At 39.2% G+C, this 22,079-nt stretch overlaps 1 protein-coding gene and 1 long non-coding RNA gene across 2 annotated transcripts; one reads left to right on the top strand and one right to left on the bottom strand.

The window, feature by feature from the left end:
* Positions 1–3,645: 3,645 nt before the first annotated feature.
* Positions 3,646–6,916, top strand: LOC128530585 (uncharacterized). Its single transcript, XR_008361136.1, has 3 exons — positions 3,646–3,720; positions 4,416–4,473; positions 6,259–6,916. It is a non-coding gene; the product is annotated as an uncharacterized LOC128530585 (long non-coding RNA).
* A 9,122-nt stretch (positions 6,917–16,038) lies between these two features.
* Positions 16,039–18,494, bottom strand: LOC128530637 (hemicentin-1-like). Its single transcript, XM_053504684.1, has 6 exons — positions 18,382–18,494; positions 17,911–18,039; positions 17,353–17,655; positions 17,125–17,244; positions 16,811–16,934; positions 16,039–16,408 (listed from the first exon to the last, which is right to left on the bottom strand). The coding sequence occupies exons 1-6, from the start codon at positions 18,410–18,412 to the stop codon at positions 16,039–16,041; spliced, it is 1,077 nt and encodes a 358-aa protein (XP_053360659.1). The 5' UTR covers positions 18,413–18,494.
* Positions 18,495–22,079: the final 3,585 nt, after the last annotated feature.

Here is a 22,079-nt window from a genome sequence, read left to right as displayed (position 1 = left end):
GACACAGTCTCAGTGTTTAAGTCCAGGCTAAAAACCTATTTATTTAGCCAAGCATTTTTATAAATAGATTAGCCTTAGGTAAAGCAGCAGATCTGGGGGACTCATGGACGTAGAGTATTATGGTGAACTGGTATGTTTGGATGCTGTCTTCCTCACTCTCATTGATCACTCAGGTTTGTTGACGGTGAGGTGATTGGTTGCTTTACATCTCAGTTCCCCCTCATGTTTGTGTTTCCTTCTGGCTCCTCCCTTTTAGTTATGATGTCATAGTTAGTCCTGCCGGAGTCTCTGCTTGCACTCTGCACTAAATATACATTCACCTTATACATTATGTGACTGTAACTGTTATCTCTCCTCTTCTGCTCTCCCCTCTTCTGTTCTCTCTACCCCTCTCCCTCTTCCCTCTCTCTGTCAAGCTACACATGTCGTTCCTGAGCTGCCAGTGATCCAGACTCCCTCCGCCCTCCGGACCTGTCTGACCCATCCTGGTGACCCGCTTCTGGTTGGAGATCTCGTCACATAAATGCCCCATGTGTCTCTTTGGGATGCGTCTGGTGTCTGGGGATGGTTTCACTCTACCATGAAGACAGTTCTGGCCTCGACTGGTGTTGACAGCTGTTTCTCTGAGGACTTGACTTGGCTGCAGTTGCTCGATAGTTCAGGACTGGAATTTCCTACAAGTCTACCAGATCCTCAAATAACTACCTGGACTCCATATTAACATCAATTAACATCAACTGTTATAGCTGAACTGGCTGCCAACTAACACACAGTATAAATGCAGATCAATTCCTGCTCTCTGTTTCACCCAGATGAGGATGGGTTCCCTGTTGAGTCTGGTTCCTCTCAAGGTTTCCTTCCATTACCATCTCAGGGAGTTTTTCCTTGCCACTGTCGCCCTCGGCTCGTTCATCAGGGACGATCTGACCATTTTGATTCATGCACACTCACATTCCATGACAATTGTTAGAAGCGCTATACAAATAAAATTTTATTTAATTTAATTAAATAGTATCAAGCCACTCCTGAACCAGAGACAACATGAAAAGCATCTTACTTGGGCTAAAGAGAAAGACAACTGGACCACTGGACAAACTGGACCACCGGTCCAAAGTCCTCTTTTCAGATGAAAGTAAATTTTGCATTTCATTTGAAAATCAAGATTCCAAAGTCTGGAGGAAGAGAGGAGAGGCACAGAAGTTGCTTAAAGTTCAGTCTAAAGCTTCCACACTCTGTGTGCTTTGAGGTGCCGTGTCATCTGCTGGAGTTGGTCCACAGTGTTTTATCTGGTCCAAAGTTAACACAGCCCTACCAGGAAGTTTTAGATCACTTCATGTTTAGGGTTGGGTATCGTTTGGGTTTTTTTCGATACCGGTGCCAAATCGATACTTTTAAAACGGTACCGGTGCCAAAACAGTGCTTGAACCGATACTTTACAAAAGCCACAAAATGATGGTGGATAATCAATTTATTAAACAAAAAATTGAATGCTTAAAATTGAACAATATATTAAAGTATATATATATATATATATATATATATATATATATATATATACTTTATATATAAAAACAACAACAAACGGGGTCACTGTTGGAGTACTACTAGTTCTAGCTGGAAAGCCATAATTATAAACAGAATCCATGTTACATTAGTTTTTTTAAAATCGTTTGACAATTCGTTATGCAATTATTTTATTATTATGTTTTATGTATTACAATTAATAAGCATTTTAAGATTAATATTACATTAGCCTACTGCTAACCTGCGTAAAGGTTGCTGTTGTCATCATAATCTGTGGACTCCTTTTTGCTACGGTTGGTATGACTGGTGCTGGGGTTCACCCACACCGATAGTGCCAGCTGTTGTCCACAAGCTGTCAAACTCGGTGCCTCCCTCTGCTTTTAACTTTAATCCGTGTGCCTCAAATGTTTCATTAGATTTGACGTGTTTCCTCCTTTACATGCAACCGCTGTAAAACATTTGCTGCACGTCGCAATGTCGGAATCCTTTCTTGTAAAATGTAACCACACTTTCGAGCGTTTAGTTTTAGGCATTTTAACGAAAGTTGTTTTATTTAGCAAGCTAAGATAGCGGTAGACCGCCTGCTGCCGTCAGAGCGAGTGTAACGTTAGTTACTGCATTTACGCGCATCTCGGATGGTCTCATTTCCTGATGATTTGTGCTTTTAATTTTTTTATTTAATCTAATAACCTTTTAATCTACAAAAATAAAATGGACGGTAACATTACTGCAACAATGTTTTGGATTTGTATTATCAAAACTTTCCGAATTTCTCAAGATTTTTCTAATTAAGGAAATAATTTATTTTCCCAATCATTTCTGACACCCCATGAATGCAGTATTTAAATTTTACTAGCGATCAAGTGTGTTAATGAATCTGATGCTTATTACAACAGTGTCATCATCGCCCTAAAGAACGAATATTTCAATCGACAGTTCTGGCACTTAAGTGGCACCGAAATAAGGCACCGAAATTCGCATTCTGTTTCGGCCCGGTACATACCGGTTATATAGGTATCGGTGCCGTATTGGCACCGGTTTTCGGTACCCCACCTTATTCATGCTTCTGTCTGCTGACCAGCTTTATGGAGATGCTGATGTCCTTTTCGAGCAGGCCTCTGCCCACAATGCCAAAACTAATACTAACTGGTTTACTGACTGTGATATTACTGTGCTTGGGGGGCCAGTAAACTCACCTGATCTGAACATTATAGAGAATTTCTGTACTATTGGAAGTTGAGAATCACCTAAATCACCAATACAGACGAGCTGAAAGCTGCTATCAAAGTAACCTAGTCTTAAATAAAATAAAGGCTTAAAATATTTAACTTTACATGTAATGGATCTAGAATGTATAAGAGTTTCACTTTTTTTTATTAAATTTCAAAAGAAAATTAAGTTTTTCATTATATAAAATCAGTGACACTTTACATGATGCTGGTCTCTCTCTCTCTCTCACACACACACACACACACACTGACCAAAGCAGCGTGAAAAGAGTTTAAAATGCTCCGTCATGATTAATCATACACATTAGTGTAGTACATCATTTGAATCTGTAAAGGGTCTACTTTTTTTCATGTATACTCACAATATCCACAAAACAATGTGCTTTTGTAAAATAAAGAAAATAAACAGGGTGCGCTTTCAGCCGTCTCTGTCTCCGCGAAAATCTTTTTGAAACACGTCACTAAAATGAACTGAAACTCTGCGAATACTGCACAGACAGACATGAGACATATATCTATAGAAAGCTTAAAGGGTCTCCTTGTAAATGATGCAATTCACATTGAAAACAAATATTCTCAGTTTATGTAATCCGTATAAAACCAAGGAGAGGCACAGAATTTCTGTCGCACTTCATTATCTGCTAACGACCCGCGGCAGGACACGCCCACACGTCAATCACACGGAAAACAGTCCCGGGGTAATCTACATACGAGGCCACGCCCCCCGGGCAACGGCACGAAAACACACACAGACCGGCTAAAAAACACTCGGATTCAGTGAGTTTTCTGCACGTTTGGAAGATGGCACGCGCTGTACAGCTGAGGAAACTCTTCAGATGATTTTGGGCAGTGAGGAAGAGTTTACATTTACCTCAGGAGAAGACTGTGTGACTGACGAGGAACGGGAGCATTTTGAGGAGAGAACAGATCCAGCAGAGGACAGTAAAGCAAGCTGCTGTGACAATGGGTAAGTTATTAAGTCTTATATAACTCCTATTCTGATAATATTAAACTAATATTAGTAAATATTTCCCTCACTTCAGCTAGCTCTTGTCAGCTTGTGTGACACATTGGCTTTCAATGCCATTTATATAGTTTAGTGTAGCATGTAGATAACACTGCCTTATGTAGCAAACATGTTATTTCCCGGTGGCTAAGCTAATATCTTATGGAGTTTACAGATGTTTATAAATGTTCTAATGTATTTCACCTCGTTTTGGATAGCTTTAGATTATGGTTGCTAATATATATTTGGCTCCCTTTTGGTTAGCTTATAACACTGCTATCGGTAATGTTATTTAGCACAAACAAGCTAGCTCCAGTTGGCTAAATATGTAGCTAAGAGACATAATGAATTTATAAATGTTTATGAATATTTCTGTGGTGTAAATGTTCATAATGCCTTTTGTTAAGCTTGTATTTACAAATACCTGTTTAGAATGTGTTAAATATGTGTGTATAGCATGTCAGGTGGATGGTGTTTGCTAATGCCTCAGGTGTAAATGTTTGGGGTGTACTAGACTTGTCTAGTCTATTGTCCATCAACAGACACAGAGGGGCACAATGTATACACTTCATACCTATTAAGCGTCCATACCTATTAATTGCACATCCATTTACTATGAACAGTATAGGCTAACTTTTTTATTTATTTGTTTTTAGGAATGTGTCTGCATCACCCTTGCCTTCACCAGCACCTCACATCAGGACACCACATCAGGTTTGCACCATTTTACCATGAATGTTGTTTGCACTTTTTGCACTTTTTATTTATTTTAAGCTGTTTTTGGAATTTTTGCAAGTGAATCTTAAGTTATTCTAAATAAACCACAAACAAAGTAATATGTTTCTGTCTTCTAATTATTTTCTTGTAACACTTTCCTCTGTGTAACACATACCTGACTGAAAGGGGTAATTATACAGCTCATTATGCGGGTCTTTGTCTTCTCTGGTGTAAATTACAGCATTATTCATGATCATTCACGCCTCCTCGCATACTGCCTTTCTAAACAAATAGTGTCTTAGAAAATTTAAATGAATGTATTGTTTTCTGTAAATGAGCAAAAAAGGTGATTGTCACATAATTTTGAAGTAAAACCTCTACATTATAAGATCCAGGTCACAAAAGTCTTGTGCACAAATGTCATGAATGTGTTGTGTGGTCTTATTTCAGTGAGTTGTTTTTTTGTTGTTTTCAAAAATCACGCATAACATTTTTTTTCTCCAATATACAAACTTGTACATACATGCTGCTCATATATTATTGTTGCACAGTTTGTGCTGAATAAAATTATATCAGACCTTAGACATTTATATGTTTATAAGTAACTGAAAAATACACAAATGTCAGGACACGTCAGAATCTCTTCAGAGCTCCAAAACACCCTCAGACTCCTAAGGGTTAAACCAACGCACGAGCGCGCAATAATCCTAGACAACTCAGTCCAGCTACAATATACTAATCATCAACAACAGGTGTGTCAAAGAACCGACTTAGCCGGATCGTAATTAGCACGATGATCTCATCTTAGATGTGTCAATTCATCTCGGATGTGTCAAGCGACGTACGAAGAACGGACCCCAGCTCTCTTCTCTCCAATCCACTCTACAACAACAGTCTCATATTTCCCTTTGGAAAAACTTTCACAAATTCATCCATGAACTACAGTGTGGGCGGGGCTTTTACGTAGGGGTTTGTCAGATAACGGTCATTTGTCTTCAGTCTGTCGAGTTCAGCGGACGTGGACTCATCGCTGTGCTTGTTGTAACTGAAAAAAACGGTGCAAGCCGAAAGTCTTTCCACTCCGTGACCACTGAACTCCGACACGACACTACGTTAGGCTACGTCTCAACTCATTTGCATATGGACGGTGATTAGAGGTTTACTGAGGGCTCAGGGGAGGTGTGTGTGTGTGTGTGTGTGTGTGTGCGCACGCTGCAGCCTGTGAATGAATACACACAGCGGAGTGACAGACATGAGGGAAATATAATACCGTATTGTGTAGTGTCCCTTTTTGGGCGGATTTTTCCGCTACCGCAGATCATTTTATCAACTTGTAATATATTCATTTTGTAAGTATATTAACATGTGCTTTCTCAACATTTCAAAAATTTTATTTGAGGGGGCAAGACATTTATTTAAGGGGGCGCTGCACCCTCTTGTCCTTGGCTTGGACACTAAATCTGCTGATCCCAGGTGCCTATATATATATATATATATATATATATATATATATATATATATATATTATGCTCTTATCTGATGGGGTCATGTTTTTTTACAGGAGAGATGGCTTACAAATCACCAGTCTCTTATACTTACAATGTAAAATTATTCATAAATTTTTTTGTACAGATACAGATTTACATTTTGATCAGTACACACATCTGCATTGAATTGAATATTGCAGCCCGTAAACTCTGAGTGTGATAAGTTTCCACAATTTCACCGGTGTGAGAATTGGAATGATTCTGATGTAAAGCTTTTATTCTCTTTCTCATTCAGGTTTGCAGGACCTCCATTTATCGTCTCCCCTCCAGAGAACATAACCCTGAACATATCCCAGGATGCATTCTTCACCTGTCAGGCCGAGGCATATCCAGGCAACATGACGTACACCTGGTTCTGGGAGGAAGATAACGTCTTCTTCAAGAAGTAAAGTTATGATCGGGTTTGTTACTGTATCACATCTCACTGCTTCTGTGCTTCACTACCATCATCCTCATTCAGAGATCAGGATTACTTACAGCATGAATGCGTGCAACTCTGTTACAGGAATTTTAAAATGTTTTTTAAAATTGTTTAAAATGTAGTCAATCAGCCAAGAAGTGTTGGATGAAGCTTGTAGTAAAATCTTGCTAGGAAAAAATTCTACGGCATCCAAAATATTCCAATAAACAGCTGATCGTATTCATTTGTTTTCAAACAACATATTTAGCTTATGCAACCATTAGTTTGAAATAAAATTTGTGGAAATAAAATGAAACATTTAGAGAACTTTGAGAGACAGGACCTAGAGGACGTCTTGTAAAAGATCTAAAGCAAACACCCAACATGTCTTGGCTGATCGATGGAGTTTATGATGGTAGTTAGAAAATGATTTGTTTTTTCACAGTAAAAGGTCTATTCATCATGTGATTTAAATTAAAAGTTATTATATGGATATGGAGCTTTACTTACTTTTTTCAACACATTATTTTGAACACCACTGTACGTTCATCCGTTCAGACAATAATATGCCAGTATAAAAAACATGGGAATGTACAACCATCAAACCGCTCAGGAAGGAGACGGATTCCGGAGTACCAGAGAGGAATGTTTTATGGTGCGAAATGTGCGAATGAACCCCAGGACAAACAGCAAAAGACCTTGTGAAGATGCTGGCTGAAACTGGTAAGACAGTGTGATTATCCACAGTAAAACGCGTCCTGTACCACCATGAGCTGAAAGGTTACTCTGGGAGGAGAAAGACATTACTTCAAGACTACAGTTTGCAACTGAAGACGGGGACAAAAATCTTAATTTCTGGACATATGTTCTGTGGTCTAAAGAAATTAAAATGTAACTGTTTGCCCATAATGATAAATGGTATATTTGGAGGAAAATGGGTGAAACTTTGAAGCCTCAGAACACCATCCCAACTGTGAAGTATGGGGGTTGTAGTATAATGTTGTGGGGCTGCTTTGCTGCAGAAGGGACTGGTGCACTTTACAAAATAGAGCATAATGAGGAAAAAAAGTATGTGGATATATTGAAGCAACAACTGAAGACATCAGCCAAGGGTCCGTTCTTCGTACGTCACTAACTCAGTTAGCCGGATTTGATTGTTGTGGATTTGTCCTAATCTTGAATTGTTTCGTTCTTCGATGTGCATCTCGCATTTGTCATAGCAACATGTCCGTAAGCTTGAACCTGCTCGGGATCAGGTTTATTTCATCTAAATAGGATTTAACCTGTGCTCCTGGCGGGTTATGATTGGTTGAAATGGCAAGGTCACATCTGATTGGTTAAAGAGCACGACTGACGCGGACTGACTCACATGGGAAAAGAAATATTTATATATACAGTAATAAAAATAAATATTTTTTATAATGAAAAATTGGACGAAACCAATCACTGAAAATGCGAGCAAGAAGCCCAACAAACCTAACCCCGTTACACCAGTTCTGTCAAGAAGAGTGGGACAAATACCAGCAACTACTGTAGAAAGCTTGTGGAAGGATACTTAAAACATTTGGCCCTAGTGAAACAGTTTCGGAGCAATTCTACAAAGGAAGTTTATGTAAATTTTTTATTTTTGAAAGTAATTTAAAAAAATTCCATAAAATTCTCCCTTGCTCGATTCTGACATTTAACGATATCTATTTACTATAACATTTAACAATGCAAAACATATATTTATATTAATTGATCTAAAACAAAGTTTATTCTAATTTAACGTTTGACAATAAAGAAAAAAAGTGTTTTTTTCTTAAGTGTATGTAAATATCTGATTTCAACTGTATGTACTGTATGTCTGTCTGTTAGAGAGTTTCTCTAAGTATGGTGTATTAACAGCACATGTAGAAATTAAATGTTCATTTGTACAGTTTATATTTATATTTAGTGCTGTGTAATTTTTGTATAATTCATACTTATGTTACATATTCTTTTGTGCTCCTCACAAATACTCAATCCTTTTCCTGAAGGCCATACAGCCACTACACAAGTGCTTATATTCAATATACAAGTGCTTTATTATCTGTGCTCACTATTTAAGTCAATATGTTAAACAAACCAGCAAAAATTATTTCTTTTATTTGCTCCACACTGGACAAAGAACATGAAATAAAGCAAATATTGTAAAAGAAGTTTAACAATCATAAAACAGTGCAGACATTAGATTGTGTTATATTATCAATGTTATGAATTTCAGTATTACTCGAACCTAAATAAAGAATTGAACAAAATGTCATAATTTTTTATATAAAACATGAATTATCCCAAACCTTGTGTTCCCAATGTGATTTATACATTTCTAAATTTCTGAAAAGAAAACTTAACAAAAGCCCTGAGGCTGGAGAACGTGACTTCAACCCTAGGAGGAATAAAAAGAACATTTTAGTTGCAAATTGTCCAAAGAAACAAACTGAACACTGATGTAATAATATACTGAACAAAAATATAAACGCAACACTTTTGTTTTTGCTTCCATTTTTTATGAGATGAACTTAGATATGAAACATTTTCTACATACACGAAATAACCATATCTTTCAAATATTGTGTTACAAATCTGTCAAAATCTGTGATAGTGAGCACTTCTCCTTTCCCAAGATAATCCATCCCACCTCACAGGTGTGCCATATCAAGATGCTGATTAGACAGCATGATTATTGCACAGGTGTGCCTTAGACTGGCCACTTGTAAAAGGCAACTTTGAAAGGTTCAGTTGAATCACACAGCACAATGCCACAGATGTCGCAAGTTTTGAGGGAGCGTGCAATTGGCATGCTGACAGCAGGAATGTCCACCAGAGCTGTTGCTCGTGAATTGAATGTTCATTTCTCTGCCATAAGCCGTCTCCAAAGGTGTTTCAGAGGATTTGGCAGTACATCCAACCGGCCTCACAACCGCAAACGACGTGTAACCACACCAGCCCAGGTCTTCCACATTCAGCATGTTCACCTCCATGATCGTCTGAGACCAGCCACTCGGACAGCTGCTGAAACAATCCGAGTGCATAACCAAAGAATTTCTGCACAAACGGTCAGAAACAGTCTCAGGGAAGCTCATCTACATGCTCGTCGTCCTCATTGGGGTTTCGACTTGACTCCAGTTCCTTATCGTAACGGATTTTGACAGATTTGTAAACAATATTTGAAAGATATGGTTATTTTGTTTATGTAGACGTAAACGTTTCAGATCTTTGAGTTCATCTCATTAAAAATGGGAGCAAAAACAAAAGTGTTGCGTTTATATTTTTGTTCAGTATATTAATAATAGAAATGATAAACGAAAAAAAAGACGCTGGGTTGAAGGTTAAATTTAAACTAAATACTCAGTCCTTCGCGTAATTATGAAATAAAAAGCTGACATAAATTATCCACCTGCAGCATAAAACAAAAATGCCGTGTGTTTCTGTGTCGTCATCCTTTTTATCATGTGTACTAGCGCGTGCAGTCAGCTGTCGACCTGAATGAAATAAGACTATTTATATAAAGCGCGTGCCGGCAAACATGTTTTATTTGAATGTTCCAAGATTATGGAAGTATAACAGTGCCAAAACAGTGTACTTTAAAGTGTACCCTTCCTGCTTCCTGGGCAGCCCACTTCTCAGGGAACTACTTGCCGATGGGAATATGCGGCACTCCTGACTAACAGGCTGGGTTGCCAGTTCCACAATAAATGGTGTTATGCGCTACAATTCCCTTTCCACCATAAACGCTTTATTCAAAGCAAAGCCAGTGGGCTCTTTCATTCAAACGCGAAAGCGGTTTCCTCCCTCGGTAATGTGCAGTTACAAGATCACCAAGATCGTCATATTAAGAAAAATAACTAGCTAAAATAAAATTGATTTAAATTAAACACTCATTATTTTTTTTTTCCCGAAGCCACAAGGAGCCGCAGCAGAAGGATTAAAGAGCCACATGCGGAAATATTTTACATATTAATAGTGAAATATTTTACATGTTTAATGACACAAAATTAACTGTAAATTCCTGTCCATATAATAAAAAGTTTCCTGTTAATGAAGGTTTTACTGCTAAATTAAACTGAATTTTAATGAATTTATTGTAAATTAAGTAAAGTTACCTCCTCCACGAGGTCGTCACTCCTGATACTGCAGAGTTGCCTTGAAAAACAAAAAAGGCGAAATAATTTGACTATTTATGTAACACTGTGTGTGTGTGTGTATTGTTGTTGATTTACTGCAAAACTAAACAGAATTTTAATGATTTTATTGTAAATAAAGTAAAGTTACCCCCTCCCCGCTCTGTCCAAGGTTCTTCTGCTGCTCGGATGGCTTAAAAACATAAAAGTGAAATAATTTAACTATTTATGTAACACTGTGTGTGTGTGTGTGTATTATTGTTGATTTACTGCAAAATTAAACTGAATTTTAATGATTTTATTGTAAATTAAGTAAAGTTACCTTCTTCTGGAAGTCCACACACCTCTGCAGCAGCTCGGCGCGCTTAAAAAAATAAAAGGAGAATTAATTTGACTATTTATGTAACACTGTGTGTGTGTTGTTGATTTACTGCAAAATTAAACTGAATTTTTATGATTTTATTGTAAATTAAGTAAAGTTACCTTCTCCTCAAGCTTTCCATACTCCTCCAGCAGCTTGAATGTCTTAAAAAATAAAATGAGAATTAATTTGACTATTTATGTAACACTGTGTGTGTGTTGTTGATTTACTGCAAAATTTAACTGAATTTTAATTAACTTATTGTAAATTAGGTAAAGTTACCTCCTTCATGAGGTCCGTAAACTCCTGATGATGCTTGGATAACTTAAAAACAAAAAAGTGAATTAATTTGACTATTTATGTAACACTGTGTTTGTGTGCGTGTTGTGTATTGTTGATTTGCTGAAAAATTTAACTGAACTTTGTCAATTTATGTAACTATTATTTCGTCTTTATGTAACTATTAATTTGTCTATTTATGTGTGTGTTATGTATTGTTGTTGATTTACTGCAAAATTATACTGAATTTTAATGATTATATTGTAAATTAAGTAAAGTTACCTCCGCCGTGGTGGTGTCGATCCCCTGCTTCAACTCCATTATCTAAAAAACATAAAAGCTGAATTACAGACATGTCCTTGTTTTATTCATCTTCCACCACAAGCAATCTGTTAACAATGATATTGTTTTATGAATGAAGGAGTGTCAGATTTTACATTTAATGTTTAATAAACAACCTAAAAATACAAGTTATGACAAGTTACTCAAGTCATTAAGTTACTGGGAAACTGTAAAAGTATAAACTCATCTGTCCTGAAGATGTCAGAAACCTTAAAGTTACAGTTTTACTGTTGCGCAGCACTGACACTGGAGACTCCTTCCAGAAAGATTAAATAACTGTTTCCCTCTACAGCCAGGGGCCAAAAGTTTTGAGAATGACACAAATATTCATTTTAACAAAGTCTGCTGTATGATGGAGCTCCTTGTCATTAGGCAAAAGTGATAAGTAAGTGTCTGAGGGAACAAAACCAGGAAAGGCCAGAATACTCCCCAGACCCTAATCCCACTGAGAACTTGTGGTCAATCCTCAAGAGACGGCTGGACAAACAAAGACCCACAAGCACTGATTATGTAAGAATGGGCTCCATCAGTCAGGGTGTGGCCCAGGAGATGATTGACAGCATGTCAGGGTGAACTGCAGAGGAAGGTCAACACTGCAAATACTGATTTTTTTGCATAGTACTATTACTGTAAGTGCATCTTAATGCAATTGTAAATAAAAACATTTGACATTCATGAAATGTTTGTAATTATACTTCAGTGTACCAGAGTAACATCTGACAGATACAAATATTTAACTATTAAAATTTAATATTAATATTTAATATTAACCCTTAGGAGTCAGCGGACCCGCCAGCGGGCACACATGCATTTTTTTCTGGTAAACATGAAAAGAGTTTAAAATGCTCCGTCATGCTTGATCATACACATAAGTGTGGTACATCATTTGAATCTGCAAAGGGTCTACTTTTATTCATGTATACTCACAATATCCACAAAACATTGTGCTTTTGTAAAATAAAGAAAATGAAAGGGTGCGCTTTCAGCCATCTCAGTCTCCGCTTAAAGGGTCTACTTTCAAAAGATGCAAGTCACATTGAAAACTAATATTCTTAGTTTATGTAATCCGTATGAAACCAAGGAGAGGCACAGAATTTCTGTCACACTTCATTATCTGATAATGACCCCAGGCAGGACACGCCCACACACCATTCACATGGAAAACAGTCACAGGGTACGCTATATACAAGGCCACGCCCCCCGGACACCGGCGTAAAAAACACACACACACACAGACCGGTGCTGTGTCGAAGTTGGTTCCCCCATCAGGATATGTTTTTTTAGCCCCACCCCCGTGAAAACGGCACAGGAACCGCGCATTTAGAAGAAGGCTTGCCCGCGGAGGGTCATGCGCGAACCAGTGAAGTTCTACGGAGCGCGATAAAGGCCAAAAAGACATTGTTAGCGCTTTTTAATCCCTGAAACGGAAAAGACGGCGAATTTCACGCGCCTTAAAAACTAATCTTATCATAACATGCGTTGTATTTTTTTCTGGCATACGCTACCTATGATTTATTTATGCTATTTTACCAAAGGAATATATATACAGGTCCTTCTCAAAAAATTAGCATATTGTGATAAAGTTCATTAATTTCTGTAAACGACTGATAAACATCAACATAAAACACATGTGATAAAACACAGTGGACCAACACCAGCAGCTGACATGGCACCCCAGACCATCACTGACTGTGGGTACTTGACACTGGACTTCAGGCATTTTGGCATTTCCCTCTCCCCAGTTTTCCTCCAGACTCTGGCACCTTGATTTCCGAATGACATGCAAAATTTGCTTTCATCCGAAAAAAGTACTTTAGACAATTGTATGTTTATAACTAACTGAAAAATGTCAGGACATGTCAGAATCTCTTCAGGACTCCAAAACACCCTCAGACTCCTAAGGGTTAAAACTAATATGTGTCATTCTCAAAACTTTTGGCCCCTTGCTGTACAAGTCCCTGTGAATGATCTGTTACTAGTAAAACAGTAAAAACACAAACTGCACCACCGTCTCACACCAGGACATCATCTCATCACACTAGTATTTCACACACTTCAGTGGTCTGTACATTCAGTATTCTGTACAGCTTCAGTATATTTAATAATTTATTAAAAAATTTAATTTACTGTTGATGTTTTCTTGGACAGAGGTAAGGAACACTTAATAGATGACAACCTGAATTAATAATAATGAAGTGAAATAAACACTGTAATGTACTTATTATTAAACACCATGACACACTGCCGTCCTACAAAATACTGAAGAATAAAGTGAACTAAATACTTCAATACTAAAACACACACACACACACACACACACACACACACTTCGACATGCTAGTTTAAATTAGCTAGACAGTTATGTAGCCTGAGAGTTAACGCCTCGTGCACCTTCCTGAGGTAATTATAAAACATTAGCTAACAAGCTAACGCCTCGTGCACCTTCCCGAGGTACAACACATTACAAAAACATTATCTTTGTAAGAAACACACACTATTTTAGTCATTTAAAGTCTTTTTAAAATTAAAGTATTAAAGTCTACACAAACACTCATTATTATTTTATTTTTTTATCGCTGAAACTGACCTTCTGCTCCAAAGGGTCTTGCCGGCGCCTTTTTGGTGACATTTTCGTCTCTGACAGGATTATACGAGCGCGCGCTGATTCCGTTATGACCACGCCCCCGAGTGATTCTTCTCGAACGAGTCTTTGCAGTGAACCGATTCTTCTGAGTCGTCATTTCAGTGATTCGGTTATTGTTAGTTATTTAAAACATTAATAAAAAGTAACATATTCAAACCATAAATAGTTATATAAAAATATGTCTTAAATTACATAGTGCAAAGGCAGCGTGTAGAAATGAGGGAATTGGTGAATTCCCTTAACATAGAATAGTTAAATGATTCGAGTGACAGAATGAATCAGTTCCCACATGAGTCACAATCTTTTCTTTCTTTCCTTTTTTTTTTTTTTTTACACTTAGTCAATAATCTCACCTGCGACAATAACAATAAGGTGATCACAGAAGCTGGAACTGAAATCATGACAGAGAAATCACTCAGATATGTGCTTTAAGATCAGAGTTCCATGTAGATCCCCAGATTTGTTAAAAAAGGACAGAGACTAAATAATGCAACATTTTATTTTATTGTTTTATGTGAGAAACCGAGTTTTCATTATTATTTCTGTATTTGTTTAAAAGTGAGGGGAAAACTGTTCATCTCTCGCAGCTATTAGTTTTGTGATAAACACAGCTCCATTTATAATAAAGTACATATTCAGACCGGACACCACAGAAAACTGGAAAATAATAATAAAAAAATCTGAAAATGATTTTGTCAACTGTCAATCTTTTATATTCAAGTGGAGTTTTTGTGGTCAAACAGAAACATTTACCTGCAGGATCAAAAATACACCAAAAAACCTCTCCTGGATGTAAGTAAGCTAATGAATAAGAGTCTTCTGTTGGATAAGTACTGCTGTAATTAATACAGTTCAACTGGTACAAGTTATTTAACCCTAACTGATGCAGTGAGGAGCTTCTCATTTCTTACACAACCATGTCAGCAGTGGGTGTAGCAAAGATATTTTATTGTCCTGCATCATGCAAAAAACAGCTAAGAAGAGTGCTGACACTACTAACACTGGGTTAAGAACTCACTCACTCACTCATCTTCTATACCGCTTTATCCTGCATTCTGGGTCGTGGGGACCTGGAGCCTGTTCCAGGAGGCTTGGGGCATGAGGCAGGGTACACCCTGGAAAGGGTGCCAATCCATCACAGGGCACACACACATACACACACTCATTCACACACTCCAGGCAATTTGGGAACACCAATTAGCCTATCCTGCATGTCTTTGGACTGCGGGAAGAAACCGGAATATCCGGAGAAAACCCACCAAGCACAGATAGAACATGCAAACTCCATGCACACAGAGATGGGAATCGAACCCGGACCCTGGATGTGCAAGGCGACAGTGCTAACCACTGCACTACCGTGCCGCTGGGTTAAGAACTGTAATAATAATAACAATAATAATAATAATTAGTTTACTTGCACTTTCTGACCACAGTATGTATTTTGTATGAAAAAATATTCCTTCCTGCCTGATCATTACATTAAGTCTGAGCGTTAAAGTGAAGTGGCTGAGCTTTAGAACACTTTTGCTCTTTATTACACACTTCTTACTGCTGCAGCTCAGTTTTTCAACCAGCAGTGACACTGAGGTGTTTAAATCTGCATCATACACACATTAATACACACTGAAAAACATCACAGAGCACTGAGAGGTGAACATTTAAACATCTATTGTAATTCCGACAAACAATCTTATAATAACAAAGAATCAGAAAAATATTCAACCAATAAAGAATATATTTTTTTTTTAATGAAATCAGTTTTGGTAACATTAAACGCTAACTAATGATGGACCAGTGTGGACGAGTGGAGGTGGAGGGATACGTGTGAATAACTGGAGATAGAGGGATCAGAATGGATAAGCAGAAATTGAGATGTAGATAATGAATAAACTCTGGTAGGTGATTTGTCCTTGCTGGTTGAGTGTGGTTGCTTGGACCTTCAGCTTCACTAGACCAGACTGATTTAAAGGGCGAGTGGTGAAGATGATTCCTCTTCCAGCCTCGTCTTTAATCCCAAACAGCTGTTCTGTAATCTCTCCATTTTGTTCGAGGATGGTGAATAATGTTCTCTCCTGAAGAACACTAGACTCGGAAAATGCTGACAGTTGGATGACGTTGTGTTGAGCTGGAATTCCCAGAGGAAGTGTGATGAGTTTATACTGAAGGAGGAGAGACGATCCTGCAGCACACCCATGAGAACATGGCTTGTAACACAGTCTGTGGATGAGAAGAGGACCAATCGGGTTTTGATTCATTCGATTTTGTTCGTTCATATCAAACACATATGTTCCTCTTTGTTGAATTATGGACTCTAGACAAACATTTAATTTGTTTCATCAGTGGTTATGATTTGTAAATGTTTTCTAATATGTTTAACACAGTGCAATCTAACACACTGCTCGTCACCATTAATTTAAACATGGTTAAATTTGAGGCAAGGTCAGATGAAGTTTATTTTTACTTTCTTTGCACCTCAAACACACGTTATTAACTGTTGAAATAGTATTTTATATATATATATATATATATATATATATATATATATATATATATATATATATATATATATATATATATATATATATATATATATAATTTTTTATTTTTTATTTTTTTTACCCTGGTCCTCCTCTGTGATAGCTGCCAGGACATGGAGTGTCCAAACACTGATAACTCCCCCTCGTGTTAAAGCACATTTGGTTTGGTCCACACTGCACACTGTGCTCAAGGCATTCATCAATATCTGAAATTGTACAGTGTTGAGACACGATTAATTCACACTGCAGCTTACTGACAATTATATATTTTAGAAAAAAATGTGATAAAAATTTCTGTTTATGTTAATTCAATACATACTTCAGACAATCGAATATAAAACCATGATTGTGTGAATATAATGAACTTTGCATGGTCATGTGACCTGAATGGAGTACCTCTGCATGTTTGACCGTTGGACATCAGCTGATACCCTGAAGGGCAAAAACACTGAAAACTTCCCACTGAGTTCTGACACTTGTGTTGGCATGGCTTTCTGATCACACACTCATCAATGTCTAAGCAGAAGGAGGAGCAGAATTACAGAACGTTAATACATACATAAAAGAAATCATGCAACAAGTCCATGCTCCCTCTTTGTTTTATTTCTATTATGTAGGACTCACCCACACAGCTACCGGCTTTGCTTATATAACCTGGAGGGCAGGTGTGTAAGTTGCTCCACGGTGCCCCCTGCTGTGTGTTCTGTAGCAGTGTTAGTGTTTGACCTCTTGTGGACACCAACTGGGGCTGAAGTCCCGCTCGAACCCAAGTTCGATTACTAAACACATTTCCTCTCTCGAGTCCAGCACACGAGCGGCCGTCCACCAGCAGGACAGTCCCCGGGGGACACAAACACCGGAAACTACCAGGTACGTTTCGGCACTGATACCCACACGGACTTGGAGACTGTGTACACTTATCAACATCTAACACACCAGAGAGAGTGAGAGAGAGAGAGAGAGTAACACACTGGCCACATGGTGTGGTGGTGTATGAATGTATGAAGTGGTGTGCTGTAGGGTGGCATGTGGCATGTAATGTGATGTGTATGGAGGTTAATGTGGTATGTAGTGCAGTGTGTGTAGTGTGTGATGTGATGTATGTAGTGCAGTGTGTGTGGTACGGTGTGCGTGTGTGTATGGTGTGTTTCCTCTCATCGTGACTGTGTCACTGAGACGCACCTACACACGGTTTGCCCACACCCTGAGAGCGGTAGCCTCTTGGACACACACACACATATCCACCGAGTGTGTTTTGGCAGGTTTGGCTGTAGCGACACATGTGACTGCCGTCTTTACACTCGTCTACATCTGAAACACACGTGTGATAGATATCGTTACACTAATATCCCAATAACTGAGTATAATACTCAGAACATCTCACTCATTAACGTGGGGAAGTCTGCTCCAGAAAAAGTATTTGCCCCCTCCTGCTTTTCTCTGTTAGTCTTTCTCTTGGTTTTCCTCTTACAGCTCTGACAGGGACAGAACGTTTGCTCAGTCTCGAACAGTGTAGTCACGAACACAGAGTGTATCTGAGGCGTTCACTGTTTGCTAAAACCTTTTGTCCCACGTCACAAACACATTTATCACAATATATAATCACCCTTCCAATTCAGGCATTTTTAATCCTTACAGTTTGCTCACACTTACCCACACACACACCGCTCTCAGCCTGAGTCATTCCTGATGGACAGCTGTCAAAACACTGATACCCTCCATCTGTGTTCTTGCATTGTTGGTGAGATGGACATACACTCCTCAAACACTCATTTATATACACACACACACACACACACACACAATAATAATAAAGGATCATTAAAAAATCTTTCACCAATGAAAAAATTCAGTCTTTAAATAAAAAAGGTAAAAAAAGGTTTTTTTTATGGTTACTTTTTGACAGATTATCCTTAAACATGTAAACATCTTCTAAGATCTCTGTAGAGTGTGTATATTACACCCTATTGTGTTGTCTTACAGTAGTGGCTCATTAGGAGGAAATGTGGTTCACCGTGTGTGATTGGCATCACACACATACGCTTCTTTTTTAGAATTACTGCTTGAGGCAGAATATGATGCATCTCTTATATATAATTTAAATATTAAATTTTTTTTTTGCAATTTAACTTTAAAAATGAAACTCATATATTTTAGTATATGTTTATTACATGCAATGTAAAATCTTTCTTTTTGTTTTTATTTTAATGATTACTTCTTGCACATTATAAAATGTAAAAAATTAATATATTAATGCTGCGCGACTGTCAGTCTAATTCAAAACACACACGGGGAAGACAGTTGTCCAGAAGACAATCACTGACTCCCTCCATATGGAGCGTAAAACCACAGAAGGTGTGTGTGGAAGCATAATCATGGAAAGTTGACTGGAAGGGAGAAGTGTGGTAGGAAAAGGTGCACAAGCAACAGAGACGAGTCCAGTCCTAGGAAGATTGGCAAGTAAAGCTGATTTAAGACCTTGGGAAAGATTCACAATGAGTGGAGTAAACCTGGAGTCAGCGCATCAAGAACCACCAGACACAGGCGTCTTCAGGAAATGGGCTACAACTGCTGCATCGCTAGAAGCAAGATTTTAGATCACACTGTAACTTTAGATGGCCTTTCTGTTCCATCTAGTGCAACAGTAAAAGACCTCGGTGTGATTATTGATTCCAGCCTTTCATTTGAAGCTCATGTAGATAATATCACCAGGATAGCATTCTTTCACCTCAGAAATATTGCCAAAATAAGAAATATATTGTCACTAAACGATGCAGAAAAACTAGTTCATGCTTTTATCACCTCTAGGTTGGACTATTGTAATGACTTGCTGTCTGGTTGTTCAACTAGGTGTTTAAACAAGCTTCAGCTAGTCCAGAATGCAGCAGCGAGAGTCCTCACTAGAACCAGAAGATACGAGCACATCACCCCTATCTTATCTTCACTTCATTGGCTCCCTGCATTGATTTTAAAATACTACTTTTGACATATAAAGCATTAAATGGTCTCGTGCCGCAGTACCTGTCACGATCTGGGTGTAAAGGCAGGTGTTGACGCCGTGGGCGGAAGGAGCAGGCATAGAGGCAGAGGGGTGGTGTAACCAAAAAAAAGAGTCTTTTTAATGATAGTTAAACAAAGTATAAATAAAGATACAACCAAAGGAACAAACAAACTTAAATGATACTTAACTTTGTGCTAACAGGAGCTCTCTGGCAAGACACAGACAAGGGGAGACACCTAACACGCCCTGCGGCGAGACACCTAACACGCCCTGCGGCGAGACACCTAACACGCCCTGCGGCGAGACACCTAACACGCCCTGCGGCGAGACACCTAACACGCCCTGCGGCGAGACACCTAACACGCCCTGCGGCGAGACACCTAACACGCCCTGCGGCGAGACACCTAACACGCCCTGCGGCGAGACACCTAACACGCCCTGCGGCGAGACACCTAACACGCCCTGCGGCGAGACACCTAACACGCCCTGCGGCGAGACACATAACAGGGGGACAAACACAACAGGACATAAACGAGGTGTGGAGCTGAAACGAGACACTAGGGAGACACTAGAGACACAGGAGACACTAGAGACACTGGAGACACTAGAGAGGACAGGAGACACTGGAGAGGACAGGAGACACGTAACGACGAGACGAGAGACCAAGAGAGGGACAGGACAAGGGCTAAAGACATGGCAATCAGCTAGGCATGGCTTCTAGCTAAACATGGTTAAGCACTGCTTAACCATGGCAGTTAGCTACACATACACCTAGCTAAGCATGTCTTCAGCCCCAACATGCACTAAGCTATACTTACCTACTAGCTTAACCACACTAGGGAATAGGGGCACAGAAACACAGACAAAGACTACCCAGTGGCTAGGCGAGGCAGCCCTCCAAGGCTAAGCGAGGCAGCACTCACAAGCTAGTCGTTACTCCGAAGCCCGGAGGGACCGCACTCTAAACCTAGGCACACTGGGACGCTAGGGGGAGAGGAAACACAGACAAGGGATACCCAGTGGCTAGGCTAGGGGACCCTTAAAGGCTAGGCTAGGGGACCATCAAAGGCTAGGCTAGGGGACCATCATAGGCTAGGCTAGGGGACCATCATAGGCTAGGCTAGGGGACCATCATAGGCTAGGCTAGGGGACCATCATAGGCTAGGCTAGGGGACCAGCAAAGGCTAGGCTAGGGGACCAGCAAAGGCTAGGCTGAGGACACATCAAAGGCTAGGCTGAGGACACATCAAAGGCTAGGCTGAGGACACATCAAAGGCTAGGCTGAGGACACATCAAAGGCTAGGCTGAGGACACATCAAAGGCTAGGCTGAGGACACATCAAAGGCTAGGCTGAGGACACATCAAAGGCTAGGCTGAGGACACATCAAAGGCTAGGCTAGGGGACACCTAAAGGCTAGGCTCACTGGGCAACTCGGGGGAGAGGAAACACAGGATAGCTAGAGACACAGAAGGGCTATGGCTAGAAGCATGCTAGTACTGTAACTGTACTATAAACTCAACATAGCATTTAGCTAATCATGCTCCTAGCCACACATACACCTAACTGCTTACCTGCTCTAGCTAACCACAAGAACACAGGAGGACAGGACCGAATCAGCTCCACTAACACAGACACACAAAACATACACAGAGACATTGCCAATAAGAGAGCCCAAGTTAACACAACTAAAATCAAAGTACAAATTAAACAAATAAAAACAAACCAAAATGCCCACATAACTGACAGTGGTTTTACCCAAAAATGCTCGACCCAGTTTCCCAGTCTAAACAGCTATTTATAGATTGGTTGATGGCTACCTCGGTTCAGGTGTGCACTGCATCACCTGACCGAGGTGCCTGCTGGGAAACTGAGTCGGCCAACAAAAACTACAAACTAAAAACAGTGACCTCTAGTGGAGGACCCTTACAGTACCTGAGTAAACTGCTAGTGTCTTACGATCCGCCACGCCTATTTCAATCAAAGGATGCAGGCTGCTTGTCAGTACCACGTATTATGAAAACTACAGCTGGGGGCGGAGCTTTTTCTTACAAAGCCCCAAAGTTATGAAATAGTCTTCCAAATAGTGTTCGGGACTCAGACACAGTCTCAGTGTTTAAGTCCAGGCTAAAAACCTATTTATTTAGCCAAGCATTTTTATAAATAGATTAGCCTTAGGTAAAGCAGCAGATCTGGGGGACTCATGGACGTAGAGTATTATGGTGAACTGGTATGTTTGGATGCTGTCTTCCTCACTCTCATTGATCACTCAGGTTTGTTGACGGTGAGGTGATTGGTTGCTTTACATCTCAGTTCCCCCTCATGTTTGTGTTTCCTTCTGGCTCCTCCCTT

The sequence above is a fragment of the Clarias gariepinus genome, chromosome 9, assembly GCF_024256425.1.
Source record: "Clarias gariepinus isolate MV-2021 ecotype Netherlands chromosome 9, CGAR_prim_01v2, whole genome shotgun sequence".
NCBI lineage: Eukaryota > Metazoa > Chordata > Actinopteri > Siluriformes > Clariidae > Clarias > Clarias gariepinus.
Note: the sequence above shows the minus strand (reverse complement) of the source record. Positions and strands in the feature narration are given on the sequence as shown.

Bases quoted from the DNA above. Each gene is read 5' to 3' on its own strand.
- LOC128530637 (XM_053504684.1), bottom strand. From the start codon at position 18,412: ATGACTCAGGCTGAGAGCGGTGTGTGTGTGG. The intron at 17,656-17,910 runs GTGCGTCTCAGT...CTGGTGTGTTAG, and splicing joins TGTGGGCAAACCGTGTGTAG to ATGTTGATAAGTGTACACAG. The intron at 17,245-17,352 runs GTGAGTCCTACA...CCTTCTGCTTAG, and splicing joins CAAAGCCGGTAGCTGTGTGG to ACATTGATGAGTGTGTGATC.